This window comes from Gordionus sp. m RMFG-2023, chromosome 1, assembly GCF_954871325.1.
Source record: "Gordionus sp. m RMFG-2023 chromosome 1, tfGorSpeb1-WG-v2, whole genome shotgun sequence".
Classification (NCBI taxonomy): domain Eukaryota; kingdom Metazoa; phylum Nematomorpha; class Gordioida; order Chordodea; family Parachordodidae; genus Gordionus; species Gordionus sp. m RMFG-2023.
This window is the reverse complement of record NC_088775.1, coordinates 43,802,812-43,817,688: the sequence shown is the minus strand read 5'-3', so window position 1 is coordinate 43,817,688 and position 14,877 is coordinate 43,802,812. Positions and strand designations below refer to the sequence as shown.

The 14,877-nt window shown below is 29.8% G+C and overlaps 2 protein-coding genes across 2 annotated transcripts; both read left to right on the top strand.

The window, feature by feature from the left end:
* The first annotated feature begins 953 nt into the window (after positions 1–953).
* On the top strand, positions 954–1,763 carry LOC135926026 (piggyBac transposable element-derived protein 3-like). Its single transcript, XM_065461682.1, has one exon. It carries the CDS (start codon positions 954–956, stop codon positions 1,761–1,763), a length of 810 nt encoding a protein of 269 aa, XP_065317754.1.
* A 210-nt stretch (positions 1,764–1,973) lies between these two features.
* Positions 1,974–2,675, top strand: LOC135926020 (piggyBac transposable element-derived protein 3-like). Its single transcript, XM_065461669.1, has one exon. It carries the CDS (start codon positions 1,974–1,976, stop codon positions 2,673–2,675), a length of 702 nt encoding a protein of 233 aa, XP_065317741.1.
* Positions 2,676–14,877: the final 12,202 nt, after the last annotated feature.

Here is a 14,877-nt window from a genome sequence, read left to right as displayed (position 1 = left end):
TAAATTTAGTTAATTTTAAAAAATCAAATATAAACAAAGATTTTTATAACAAAATATAAAGCTTAAAGGAGCTGAACGGTAAGAACGTTTGCCGTTGAACCCGTTACTGGTTAACGGTGCATATATGCACCACCTCCTATATACCTTATTTTAACATAGTAGTTTTTATTTTAAAAAATAATAAAAAAGATTTTTATATAGTTCAGACATTGTACTTCAAAACTGGAAAAGAAAAATATGAAAAAAATATTTTTTTATATCCCTAAGAAACCCTCAAACTTTGCGAATTTATGAGGTCTAAAATGCAAAATTTTCTAAGTGATCTCACAAGCATGTTATAAAATTATTTCGATGAAAACTAGTGTGTATATATTCTTTATAGATATATCAATATTTATCAATCATTTTTGAATTTTTAAATAATTAAAATTTTTATAGATAACCACATAAAGCTGACTGGTGCATATATGCACCGTTAACCATCTAGCAGTATAAATTATTTAAAAAAATTCAAACAAATGAAATTTAACATAATGAATTATAATTTTTTATATTATACTTAAAACCACTACCATCACTAAGGGTGGTGGGAGGAGGGGTGGGTGGCTCGAGCCCCCTAAGAATTTTTTTTTAAAAATTTTATAAAAAAAGACCTTTTGAAAATAATTAAAAAAAATTTTTTAGCCCCTTGAGATTAAATCGAATAATATATTGTTCCTATTATAATTTTTCCGATCAAATTATATGAAATTATTAGGTTCATAAATATTCAAAAGTTTAAAATTATTTTTAGCCTCTTCCTTTCTGAAGATTTTATTTTATTTATATAAAATATTATGCACCTGTTTTGTCAATTCAATCAAAATTATCAAAATAATAGATGACTAATAAAAAAAATCAAGATTCTACGAAAATAATTTGTCTAGATATTAAATTTTTAATAAATTTTTTTAATGAAACGTTTTCTAACAATTGAACAAGCGCTTGCTCAACTTTTTGAAGAGGAACCAATTGAAGAAAGAGATATGGTTATAATTCCGCCAAACCCCTCTGCAGTTAGTGATGAAGAAGATTTTGATGAAAATGACTTAACAAATGTCGGAGTTTTGCCTTCAGATACAGCTGGAGAATTGGAGATTCATAATTCAGTTGATTACGACCTTCCAGAACCATATTCTACAAGAAGCTATTCTCGAATTTCTCACAATTTAAAATGGAGAAAAACGGATGCAATATATTCTTCAAGCCCTTTCAATGGAGAAAAGGAAGATGTAATAAAACTTGAAAATGATTTACATGGTAAAAGTCCATCAGATATATTTTCTTTAATTTTCGACGAAGACTTATATTCCCTAATTGTAGAACAAAGTAATATTTATGCTAAACAAATGAATAGACCTAACATATGCATAATCATCCAAGATATTCAGAGATTTATTGGAATTCTATTATTTACTGGATATTATTCTCTCCCACAAGAAAGAATGTACTGGTCTAATGATAGCGATATTTCTATTCCAATAATCCGGGATACAATGACCCAATTACAATTTCGAAATTTGAAATATAATATCCATTTGGCAGACAATACTAAAATAGATATACATGATAGATTTTATAAAGTTAGGCCTTATATTAATATATTGAATAATAAATTTCAGCAATTTGGAATTTTCAAACATCATTTATCAATAGATGAACAGATGATACCATATCGAGGAAGACATTCTTGCAAAATGTTCATAAAAGGAAAACCAATTTGATTTGGATACAAGTCTTGGATATTGGCTTCTTCCGACGGTTACGTATTCTCATTTGATATATATCAAGGAAAAAGCGAAAATAAATATGAATATAGATTAGGTGGAAATGTAATCATAAAATTATTAAAGGCATTGCAAAAACCAAATTATCATAAAATATATTTTGATAATTTCTTTACATCATTTAAACTCTTGTCATACTTAAAACAAATGGGATATTTTGCAACTGGAACTGTGAGGGACAATAGAATAGAGCATTGCCCAGTTGAATCTATAAAGGTTGTAGCAAAAAAAGATAGAGGATATTATGATTATAGGTTTGAAAAATTAAACGAAATATTTGTAGTTCGTTGGAATGATAATTCGGCGGTGACCGTTGCATCGACATGCCACACTATCTCTTTGCTTTCTAATGTTTCAAGGTATTCTAAGAAAATATCTTCTAAAATAAAAATTCCTCAGCCAAATATGGTAACTGCTTATAACGAACACATGGGTGGAGTTGATCTATGTGATAATCTAATATCTACATATAGAATAAAAATAAGAGGAAAAAAATGGTGGTGGCCAATATTCACCAATTTTATTGATGTAGCTTTGGTAAATTCATGGAAAATCTGGAAATTCGTGAATCGAGATGACAAGAAGAGTTTGCTTGCATTTAGACGAGAAGTTACTAACTACCTCCTTCGAACGCCAGTAAGAATTGAAAAAAATTCAAGTACAGGTCACGCCAGCCAGTTCGCATTACAGTGTGAAAACCCTATTGATTCATCTGGACATTATTTATCCAAAATTATAGATGGAAAAAGACGAAGATGCAGATATTGCCATACGCACTCAAGATATATGTGCCAAACATGTCAAATCGCACTCCATATTAAATGTTTCAAGGATTTTCATAATATATAAACATTTTCTCGTTTTTATTATAAATTACAAAAAAAGAATAAAGATATTTGTTGTTTTTTGATATAGTATTTTATATAATTTTTATAACCTCTTAATGGTTAACGGTGCATATATGCACCAGGCTAGATTTTCTATTTAGGATTATTTATTTTGGCTGATTTTTTTAGAATATCATATTTGAGCATTAATCAATATAATTTGAAAAAATTGAGCATTTTTATCCACTAGAAAAATCTTGACCATTAATGGGTGGTGCGAGTTCGAATTCCCGAGTAAGAAAAAATTTTTTTTTTAAAAAATTTAACATTACCGAGATAATAAAAGCCCTCGATTTATTTAACATTAAGAAGATAGGAAAGATGATAGAAAAAATAAAAATTAACGTTATTAAGATATGAAAGTTGATACCAAAAAAAATTAACGTTATAAAGATAGGAAAAAGTTCATTTCTTGAATACGGCTATTATAAATATAGATTGTTAGTTTTGATTATAAAAAAATTTATGTAATAAAAATAAATATTTATGGTAATTTGTTGAATTTTAATGATAAAATCATTCAATATTATCATCCCCAAGTCTAGAGCGACGATCAAAAAGTATGTTTTGCCTTATTAAATAATCTCTCGACACTAGCACTTGAGGGTAAGGGCGTATTTAATCTTATATACATATTTTTAATATAAGATAGATTATCAATAATTTTATTTGCAAGTACATCGTATGTCTGGCATCCTATTATCATTTTGAAAGCTAATGCCACAGATCTTCTTTTTAAAGTTCTAGGGTCTAGTCAATGGCCTGTGATTCCGAAATAAGCTCAAAAATATTTATAAATATAAATAAGTTTTTACCTTCTGTTATGTGTTCAACTATCTCCCGTGGTACATATATATGAAATATCTGATAACTCTACTATTAGAGCGTCTTTCATCATTTTAAAGTTATCTGCTATTTTATTCATTAGTGTCTGGCGGCATAAAATTGTTGTACCAGGGGCTAGAGTTTTAATCATCATGGTAAATGATGGATTATCAACTAAGGACATTGGCTGAACTGTATAAATTATAAAATCAACAATAACTTTAAGCCAATTTCTGAGAAATATTGTCATTTGCATTATTAATTAATTTGGTTTGAATTGAATTGGTCTTTTTGGATATAGAGTCGCCTATACCAAAATTATTTAGATGTTTCTCCATTTCCTTAAAACTCATGAACAGTAAAATAAATATTATTAGAATGTAAAAATGACAATTTCCCAGTAGGTGTTTCTTGAGGTTATAGCTACTGGATTGATTTGGGGAAATATTTTTTTTACATTTTAAACAAATAAATTTGAAACCAGTTTTGGTTATATATTTATTTTAAAAAAAATTGAAATCTAGGGAATGGGAAATTTGTATTATAGCTATTAAGAACATTTTCTTCCCTTGGTATCTTCCATTTCATTAATATCATTGTCTGAATCACTTTCAACGATTTGGATATCCATAGGCGATGACATTTTAAATTATTAACACGTGATTTAGGTTTATAATACAAATGAAAATATAAATTACAAATTGAAATTATATTTTAATTTCAAAATTAAATAATAAATAATAAATAATTAAAATTAATTATGATATTATATATAAATTTTCATGTTTATACTTACCTTCATTATATTTCTTAAAAGTAGCGAAGTAGGTACTTAGCTACTTTCAAAAAAAGTAGCGCGCTAAAAAATTAAATAATTACAAAAAAAGTAGCCGCTATTAGCTATAGCTACCAAAAGAGTTAGCGCGCTACTTTAACAACTCTGACTGCCACTCTCGGGGTTAATGATGCTTACTACCAAGTGAATGTATGGAAATATTCTGAATACTAACCTAATTTGCTAAATACCGACCAAAATTTATTAAAATTTAATAAGACTTATTATTTAATATATTATAATAGAATCACGTGGTCAAGTCCGGCCTCCTATATATCATCCTCCAAGGATGGAACCACCAAGTTAGAATAAGAAAAAAACATAATCATTACCGGGATTCGAATCCGTGACCATGGGATCAGTAAGCCAAGCTCTTGCCGACTAGATATAGAGGCTTTCCAAAAATCACGATTTTTCAAATATATATTATAAATATATTTGGTAGTGCCTATCCAAATGAAAAATAAACAAAATTCAAATTTGATAGGTAGTACCTTAAGGTAGTAAGCATCATTAACCCACTCTCGGGGGGTATATTATTATTTTTTTTTGTTATTTTTTTATGTTTTTTTATGATATTTTTTTATGATATTTTTTTTTATGATATTTTTTTTATCAATTTTTTATTTTTGCCTACAATTTAATTTCTTTTGTGGTAAAATATAGGAATTATTAATTCCGCATATTTAAGTTATATTTAGGAGAATTTTGCCTATAAATTTAATTTTTTTTTGTGGTAAAATATAGGAAATATTAATTCCGCATATTTAAGTTATTTTTAGGAGAATTTTGCCTACAAATTTAATTTTTTATTTAAGATATTTAAAAAAGTTTTTTCTATAAATTTTTATTTAAGATATTTGATACCACACTGCGTGTGGTTAAAGATAATGTAATGCAAGATTGACTAACTCGTGATTAGGGTATGTAAATATATTTTTCCTGTAAATCAAAAGTGGTAATAAATTTAAACCTATTTGTCTTAGATATAATAGGCTAGAACAAGCCAATTATTTCCATTATCGGGTCAATCATTCGTGAAATTTTGTTGATCCTAATGACAGATCCATCCACACCCAAAAAGTCGAAAGGCTGTGGCGGGACTTATAAGCAAACTACAAAAGACATGAGGATCGGGATAATATTCATGAATATCTTATTAAATATAGATTTAGAAAATATAAATTGTTAAATCGTTTTGACATTTTTATTCATTTTATAAATCACTGTATTAATTTCAATAATATATTTCAATTTAATGAATAAAATTGGGTATTTAATACTATATTTCGTGTATAAATTTTAATACTATATATAATTGCGTACTATAATCCGATTTAACCCTTCACTAGAAAGGTTAAAAATCCCTTAAACTTCAAAGGTGGGGTCTATTTTATCTCTAATACATTAATAAAAATTTGTAGACTTAAATAAAAAATTTAATTTGTAGGCAAAATTCTCCTAAAAATATCTTAAATTTGCGGAATTAATAAGTTCTATATTTTACCACAAAAAAAATTAAATTTGTAAACAAAATTCTCCTAAAAATATCTTAAATTTGCTGAATTAATAATTCCTAAATTTTACCACAAAAAAAAATTAAATTTGTAGGCAAAATTCTCCTAAAAATCTTCACAAAAAAAATTAATTTGTAGGCAAAAATAAAAAATTGATAAAAAAATAACACAAAAATAATAACAAAAAAAAATAATATACCCCCTGAGAGTGGCAATAACCCCATTTTCATTTTCTTAATAACGTTGAAAATGTATACAAATACTTCATGCAAAGTGAAGTTTATATTTTTATTTTATAAAAATAAAGAATGAATCTTAAATAAGAATAATTTTAAAACAAAACAAGTATGTAAAACTAAAATATAAAAAAAACTAAAATAAAAAAAAATGACTAAGTAAAATTATTTAAAAAATTTCATCTTTAGCATTTCCTTCTTTTTTTCTGCTTTCCCAATCGGCTTTCATCCATCGCTGATCATTCTGCTTGTTGGTTAGATTGTTGCTTTTTGGTAGTTTGTTGAGCTTGATTGCCATCGTTCCAATTTTTTTCCCATTGATATCGTTTATCAGATTTCATTTTGTCAATTTCCGAAACAATTTTACATATATATTTTATGTGTATTATGTAGTGCCATAAAATAACGTCATAAGTAACGTCGATACTAATGTCGTTACCTTTTGGAATTCCATTCGTTACTTTCTTCTAGTGGTAACGAGTCGCGTTTTATATGTTAATATTTAATTTAAAAAAATTTTAAATTTTTATTTTACATTCATTATATAACTAAAAAATTTTATAGGTCTTAGATAATAATTTTGAATTTGAACTTGTATTTGATTTTGTATGTTCGCCACTTCTTCCCCTAAAACTTGTGTACTCGATGTTGAATTACTAATGTTATTATCACAATTTATTTCTTTCAAATCTGTTGCGATATTTTTATTTGAAATGACCTTCGTTAATCTCTTTTTTACTAGTCTAAATGTCCTATAATGTTGGTTCCTGTGTTTATTTTGTAAGATAAATTTCCATCTTTATGTGTTACGATTTCTTTGTCCCATATGTTTTCCATGAAAGTTTCATATCAAATTTTATCAACTATCTCGATATTTCTATTTGACGATATTTTCCGATTTAATTCATTATCTTTATCTTCAAGTGATTTAATTAAGTCCCATCCGATTCTAATTGTTCTCAAATACATTAATTTGCTCTGTATCATATTGGTTGTAGCGTTTGGAGTATTTCGATAATTAAATAAGAACTTTTCTAAAACTATATCTAAGTCTATTTTATTGCTGTTTTCCATATTCCTTTTCATACAATATTCATCAATGGACTTGGTGGTGAGGAGCTGTGAGTACGTGTTTAATCACATGCTCCTCACAAATTTTTTTGAATAAGTACGGTATGCCAAATAAACTGATTTTCATTAATTCTTTGATAGTAAATTCTGTAGATATATTCTTCATCCTTTTAATTATCGGGAACTTGCTATATGCATCCACAAATACCATTCAATTATTTTCTTTAAATTGCGCATAATCTATGTGCACACGTTCAAACAATCTAGTTGCTGTTTCCCACAGATTTTGTAAATTATTATGATTGTCTTCCCATTTGTTGCATGAATCACAATTTTTCACTTCTTGATCTATATCTATGTTAATACCAAGACACCATAAATAATCTCTTGCTAATAATCTGATTTCCCCAGTACCTAAATGTCCTTTATGCAATTCTTGTAACATCTCATTTCTCATTCTACGAGGTATTATAATTCTATTTTCATTAAAAATGCAATCTTTCACAAACTAAATTTCATTTCCATATTTTTGCAAGTTTTGCTTTTAATTAGCTCACCATTTCTAATTGTCAATAATTTCCATCAATTCTTTATCAACAATCGTTTCCTTCATTATCCTTTTGAAATTTATAGGTATGTCCCATAAATCATTATCAACCTTTTCACTATCTATATTTTGTATCATATCCTCTGTATTCATCTATGGTAATCTCGATAAACAATCTGGTACAATATTCTGTTTTGGTGAACTATTGCGATATCGTGTGTTCCCATCGCTAAATTCCATTTTTATAATCTCATGGACATTGAAGTATTGTCTTTTAAACCTTTTGTAAAAATAAATACGAGTGGCTTCTGGTCTGTAATTATGTAAATTTTGTTCCAATGAGATATTCTTGAAATTTCTTTATACTATAGATAAGGTTTTTCTTATGTTTGTGTAGTTTGTTTCTGATTGTAATATAGTTATTGATTCAAAAGCAATAGGTTTTTCTTTATCATCTACTTCAATATGAAATAGAACGGCATCTAAACCTTTTTCGAAGCGTCAGTTGCAATACCTATAGGTAAATCTGGATCGTAAAAATTTAACGCTGGCGGAGAACTTGTTAACTTTTTTAAATCATCGAAGCTTTTCTGATGTGTATTTTCCTGTATCATCTTTGTTGACTATCTTATATAAAGGGTCAACTATATCCACAATGTTCCATAAAAATTTACGATAGTAACTAGCCATGCCCAAAAATGTTGCTAATCCTACTTTTGTTTTAGGTTCTGACATGTTTGTAATAGCTCTTATCTTTTATCCATTAGGATGTATACTATTTGCACCAATATCATGCCCCAAAAAACGAATTTCATTTTTGAAAAATATACTTTTGACAAAATTAGGTATTAGACCATACTTTGTATTTCCCTCGAGAACTTTTTTTATTTAGTTCAAATAAGCTTCATCATTATTATCCATAATAAGCAAATCATCGATGCTAAATATGACATCATTCATATCACCAAATATGTTGTCCAGTCTGTTGAAAAATAGCTGCAGTTTAGGAAGTTATGTAATTTCTGTAGTATACCTTGTGCGTAGATATCGTGAGTATATCCCTAGATTCTTTATGTATAGGTATTTGAAGAAATGCGATTTTGAAATCAATCTTTGTAAATTTCTTGCCTTTTGATAATTTTGAAATTAAATCATTAATACGTAGTATTGGATATTTAATATCTTCCAAAACTGGATTATAGTGTTGTATATATATATATATATGTCTTGAAATTTGCGTATTCATTGTCATATAACTTTTAATTTTGTGTATTCATTGTCATTTTTTTGTTAATTTAGCGAGTCATCATTATCATAAAAAATTAGTATATTTTATTTTTATGATTAGGAAGATTATTAATAAATTTTTATTTATTCAGAGGGAGAAATAGTATATAAGAAGAAAAAAATAAGAAAAACTAGGATTATGAAATTATTATTTTTAAATTAGTAAATTCTTAGATTATAAAAATATTATTCTTCGGCTTATGTAAAACCCAAAAATCATTAACACTAAGAAATAAATAAAAGATTTCTTATTTTGAGTATATTAATTTCATATTTTGTGGTCTCGAGTTCACTGGTGTTTCATGTTCTAGTCTTTTTTTAATATTGGTCCAAGACGTTATATACCTTTTGTAAATATAACATGCAAGTTCACCGTTTGTGTAACGTGGGATTTTTTTTAAAAGGGAAGACACCGTTTGTATAACGCATAAGTTTTTTAACGTGGGAGTTTACCGTTTGTGTAATGCGTGAATTTTTTTAACAAGAGAAGTACACTGTGAGGCCAAATTACACGGAAGTGCTGCCCATTTTTTCTGAAATTTATTTTAAACCCAAGTTTTATCTTACGGAAGTGCTGCCCGTTTTTCAGAAATTTATTACACAGTAGTGTTGTCCAAATTTATGTCTGTTACACGGATTCACCCAATGTTTTGTCATATAGACCTGTTACTCGGAAGTGCTGCCCAAAATTTACGGCCCAAATTTTTGTCCTATATAAACGTATCGAGCGGAAGTGCTGTTTTTTCAGAGATCATTGTAGAAACCGTCGTATACATGAGTGATAAAATTTAAAGACGTAAATGCAACCACATCTTATCGAATATAAGTTTAGTTTCTTTTAAAAGTGAGTGGTGGATGTATATGTTGATCATGGAATATTTAGGCTATTGATTTTATCTTATCTGTTTACGTTACAAATAACCAAAATATTTATTTTGAAGTTGATCATAAACTTTTTATAGAGTGGGGGATGAAAAGTTTAAAATTTGTGAATACTGGGAAATACAATATAATACTTTGGGGCATTGATTGTGTTACTAACATAGATGTGTAATAATCCTGAGAAGAAGAATTAGAAGAAACCGAAGCGTAAGGATAAAGGGGCAAACTTTGAAAATTGAAGGACACAATGGTGAGGAAGATATGATGGGCCGAGTAACATGGTTACCGGTAAAAGAATTTAAAGGATAAACTGATAATGATGTCGGAGGATTAAGTAGAAATTAAAAGGTAAATAACCCGGAAAATGGAAATAGGTATAGAGGATCTGGATATAATAAAATATTGGGGCTAGTGTTGTTAAATGGCTCATTTTAAGTCGATTTTTAAAAACGGCCAACTCAATCTTTATTCAGAAAAATAATATGTAAGCCTGAAGATTTTTCCCATATATGGCACAAAGGTTTAGACATCTATTAGCGAAATCTCGAGGCTAATGGAATATTATTCTGGCTAAAATGTTGAGTTAGCCGTTTTTAAAAATCGATTCAAATCGAGCCGATTAACAACACTAGTTGGGGCCATATGGAGGACCGAGAGAAAATCAGCATGGAAGACGAATGGAAATGAGACGGGGGTTTAAATTTCGCGGAAGGGTAAATATGAATTTAAATTGTTAAAATTGCGGAAGACAAGGACATATGGTAAGGAATAGTCATGAAAATAAATGCTTTGAATGTGGGAAATTTGGTCATATAGCACCGTTCTGTCTGGAAAAACAAGAAAAATAGCGGTGTCCTGGGTGTGGACTATTTGGTCACAATAAAGGGGAGTGCAATTCGAGAAATTTCCAGAGGTTTTCCGCTGAAAGTAATTGGTCAGAATTCTTCGAATCTGAGGACTATTGAGAGCGAAAAAATAAGGGATTGTTGAACCTATTTTGAAGGAAACCGAAGAGCAAAATATGGAGTGCTTTAGATGCCGTAGATGCCGGAAGGAATATGTAACGAGAGAATGTGGGAAATGGTGACTATATGATGGCAATAAAAATATTTGGATCCAGGCGAGGATCTTTTTGCACTTTGATCATTCCCAATTCCATATCTTTATTCCGCCACTCAGTTTCGTTACGCCGATTTGTTTTCTTCCTTTCCATTTCAACTCCTCGAATACGCGCTTTTCCTTCCACCCTTTTGTTCCATTTCCTTGGTCTCCACAGTTTATTCCTGTTGCAATTCCCTTTAAAGAATTCCCATCGTTTTCCCTTAAAGGCCGTTCCTATTTCCCCCCTGACAGCACCCCCCCCCCCCCCACAATTTTTCTCTTAAAATACCCACCTATTTTTTCCCTAGAATTATTCCCCCCGATTTCTCTCCTATATTCACCCTAGAATTATGAAATCCTATTTCTCTCCTATTACTCCTCAATGAGTACCCCCGATTAATCCCCAATGACCCCCCTTCCCGATTACTTCCGAATGAGCCCCCCCCCCAGATTACTTCCCAATGAGTTCCCCCAATTAACTCCCCAATGAGTCCCCACTTTACTGTTCCCGATTTCTATCTAAACAATTCGCCCCTATTTACCCCCCTATAATCATGCGCCCCTATTTCCCCCTTAGAATTAACTTCGCTTATTACCTCATTTCCTAAGAATACTCTCCTCTCACCCCTATCACTCGCAGTTTCTTCCCTTAACTCTATGATACTCCCTCGCTCTCTTCCCTCTCTACTCCTACTAAAATCTGACTCGAATTCTGGTAATGCTTCTACGTATTCCTTCGATATATCTCCATATACATCTTTTCTAGTTAGGAGTAAAAATAAGCTCCACCATGCAAATACTCCCCAAAAACTATACCATGGCCCTATTAGGGTGATCCAGTCCCACCCCATTATCGCTTCAACCCTCCGATTAATATTCCACAAATCCAATATCTCAACTCTTTCTCCCAATATCATTTCAATTTTAACTCTCCCCATTACAGATACTTTAAATCCACCAAATTGCCATATTCTCAATCTTTCATTTTCGATCATCTCCTCGGGCCAAAGACTCCGATATCTATCATATATAATCACCAAAATAGCAGCTCCCGTGAAATAACATTGGTAGCATACTCTCATTAATATTTATCATTACTCTCCATATTTACATACCCCATTTTTATTTTTTCACGAGAACAACTTTGACTCCTTCAGGCGTAAATTAGTAATTATTAAGAGATTTTCCAAGAAGGTTTGGTGTGTCTAATTAATTATGAAGTAGATATTAAAATAAAATAGGGCTGTGTGCCAAAAATTTTTTATTGTGGCTAGTACCGTTCGAGTGGCGAAGAGAAGTGGGAATAGAATTGGATCAATGGGTAAAAAAGGGAATTGTGTTTTCGGTGAATATAGCGAGTGGGCAACTCCGGTAGTGCCGGTAAAAAAGGCCAATGGAAAACTCCGTTTGTTAGCACATTTCCGAGTCACGCGAAATCCTTGGGTTGTGGAAGTGAAATATCACTTGCCGCGAATTGAAGAGATATTGGCTAGTTTAAAGGCAAGTGTATATTTTTCGAAGGTGAATTTTTCAAATGGCTATTTACAATTACGGATAAAGTCCGAGGTGCATATACTATTGACTATTACTACGCCAAAGACGCATTTCGCAGGTTGCCTTTTAGGCTTAGCGTTTTGGCGCCAATTTTTTAACGAACTATGGCAGCCGTTCCAATGCTTAGAAGGGTTTTTTTATTATATGGATGATGTATTGGTGACGGGAATAATTCCTGAGCAACATGAAAATAGAGGAGATGCTCAGTTAAGGAAAGGGTTTGCGGTCAAGCCTGAAAATGTGTGTTAGGAGCAGGGTTGCCATGTTTGCCCCCATCAGCGGGAGACTCCCGCAATTTTTTAGTTTACACGCAGTTATCTCTCTCCCGCAAAACTACCGCAATTGAAAATCTCCCGCACAAATCTACCGCAATTTTTTAGCAATTTTAATAGTATTTTAACGTTTTTAATATTTAAATAATAATTTTGAAAGACATAATTGATTATTTTTATATTTTTTAAATAAATTTTAAATATTTATTCGAAAAACAAATCTAGTTTGTAAATTTCTTTCTATCCTGTTTTATTTTTATCCAATAATAAATCAACATCATTTTATTCATATAAGTCAGTACAGGGGAGTATATCAACATCGATTGCAATACAAAAATATTCACAAAAATAATAAATATTACAGATGCAACTACATTTGCAGAAATGGATTACATCTATTATGTCGTTCAACATTCACAGAACTATATCATCACAATGTGGGTCGAATCTTTTTCTCATGATATTTAACGACTCCATTATAAGTGCAAACCTTACTCGTGGCAGAACAAAAATGAGCAAAGCTATTACAAGTGATTTAGTACCTGAATTCTAGAGGTCAATTATAGACGTTTTGAAAGATAGGCATCCATATGCAATTCTAACAGATGCATCTAATAAGGGAATTATTAAAACATTTCCCTCGATCCTTCGCTATTTCAACAAGAATAAGAACATTTCAATAAAACTGTTAAAATTCTTTCCTCGGATAGTGAAAAATCCAACAATGTAGCTAGCCACATAATGGTAAATATAGCTGATTCAGGGTTATCAATGATTTGCATGTCAGCTTTCTGCGCTGATAATGCCTCTGTAAATTTTGGCAAAAACCAAAGTTAGAAATGAGGCAGCACAATAATGAATGAATACCAATTGGCTGTATATGCCATATAATACATAATTCTTGCAAGAAGGCAATGAATGTACTATATGTGGATGTCGAAATAATTGCGATGAAATGTTTTAACGAATTTAGTTCATCAACTAAAAGAGTTGGTGAAGTGGTCTGACTTGGAATGGTGTGAGTTGTTGTGATATATACCTATCAGGTGGTTGCCATTAATACCTGCCATCGATATAATTTTAAAATTTTACACCTTAAAAAAATACTTCTTAAATAGAGATTTTAAAAGCTGTCCTAAAATTTTGAAAAAATTTTTCGAGTATGAAATGGCAGAAGCATATTTGGGATTCCTTTTATATGTAGTAAAACTACTTCATGCAGTTAATATTCAGTTGCAATCAGAATATTCTTAATTAAAAAAGATTCACAAAATCATGCTACAGCTCTGTTCATCTCTACAGTTAAAAATTGATAATAAATTTTATGGCGCTATTGCTAAAAATATTATATTAAAATGTTCAAATAATACGAAGCAGATATTTTTATTAAGACAATTTTAGAATATTTACAATCAAAATTTGATTTTAATAACTATTTACAAATGTATAAATATTATGACCTTGGAACAGAAACCATCAATTCATGCTTTATAATTTAATAAATATATTAAAAATACCGAAAATATTAATGTCTTGTTTGAGGAGATTGTAATTCTCTCTATTATTTATGATTCGCCAAAATACTTAAAGTTAGATGGTCTAAAAGCAAAGAAGAAATGGGTAGAATTTTTTCTTAATAACGATAAATCCCCATGCTTGGAAAAAATATGCGAGTATGTCTCTGATCTGATAATGCCTCAGTGAATTTGGTAAAAACAGAGTGTAAAAATTGAGTCAGCACAATGTTGGATGCGATATGTTCCTACTACCCACCATCGATAGAATTTTAAAATTTTATAAACCTTTAAAAAAATATTTCTTAAATAAAGATTATAAAAGCTGTCCAAACATTTTGAAAATTTTTTTCAATAATGAATGGCAGAGGTATATTTAGGAATGATTTCACATGTAGGAAATCTACTACATGCTGTTAATGTGTAGTTACAATCAGAAGAATTTTAAAAAGATTCACAAAATTATGCTGCAGATGTGTTCATCTTTACAGTTAAAAATTGACAATAAATTTTATGGCGCCAT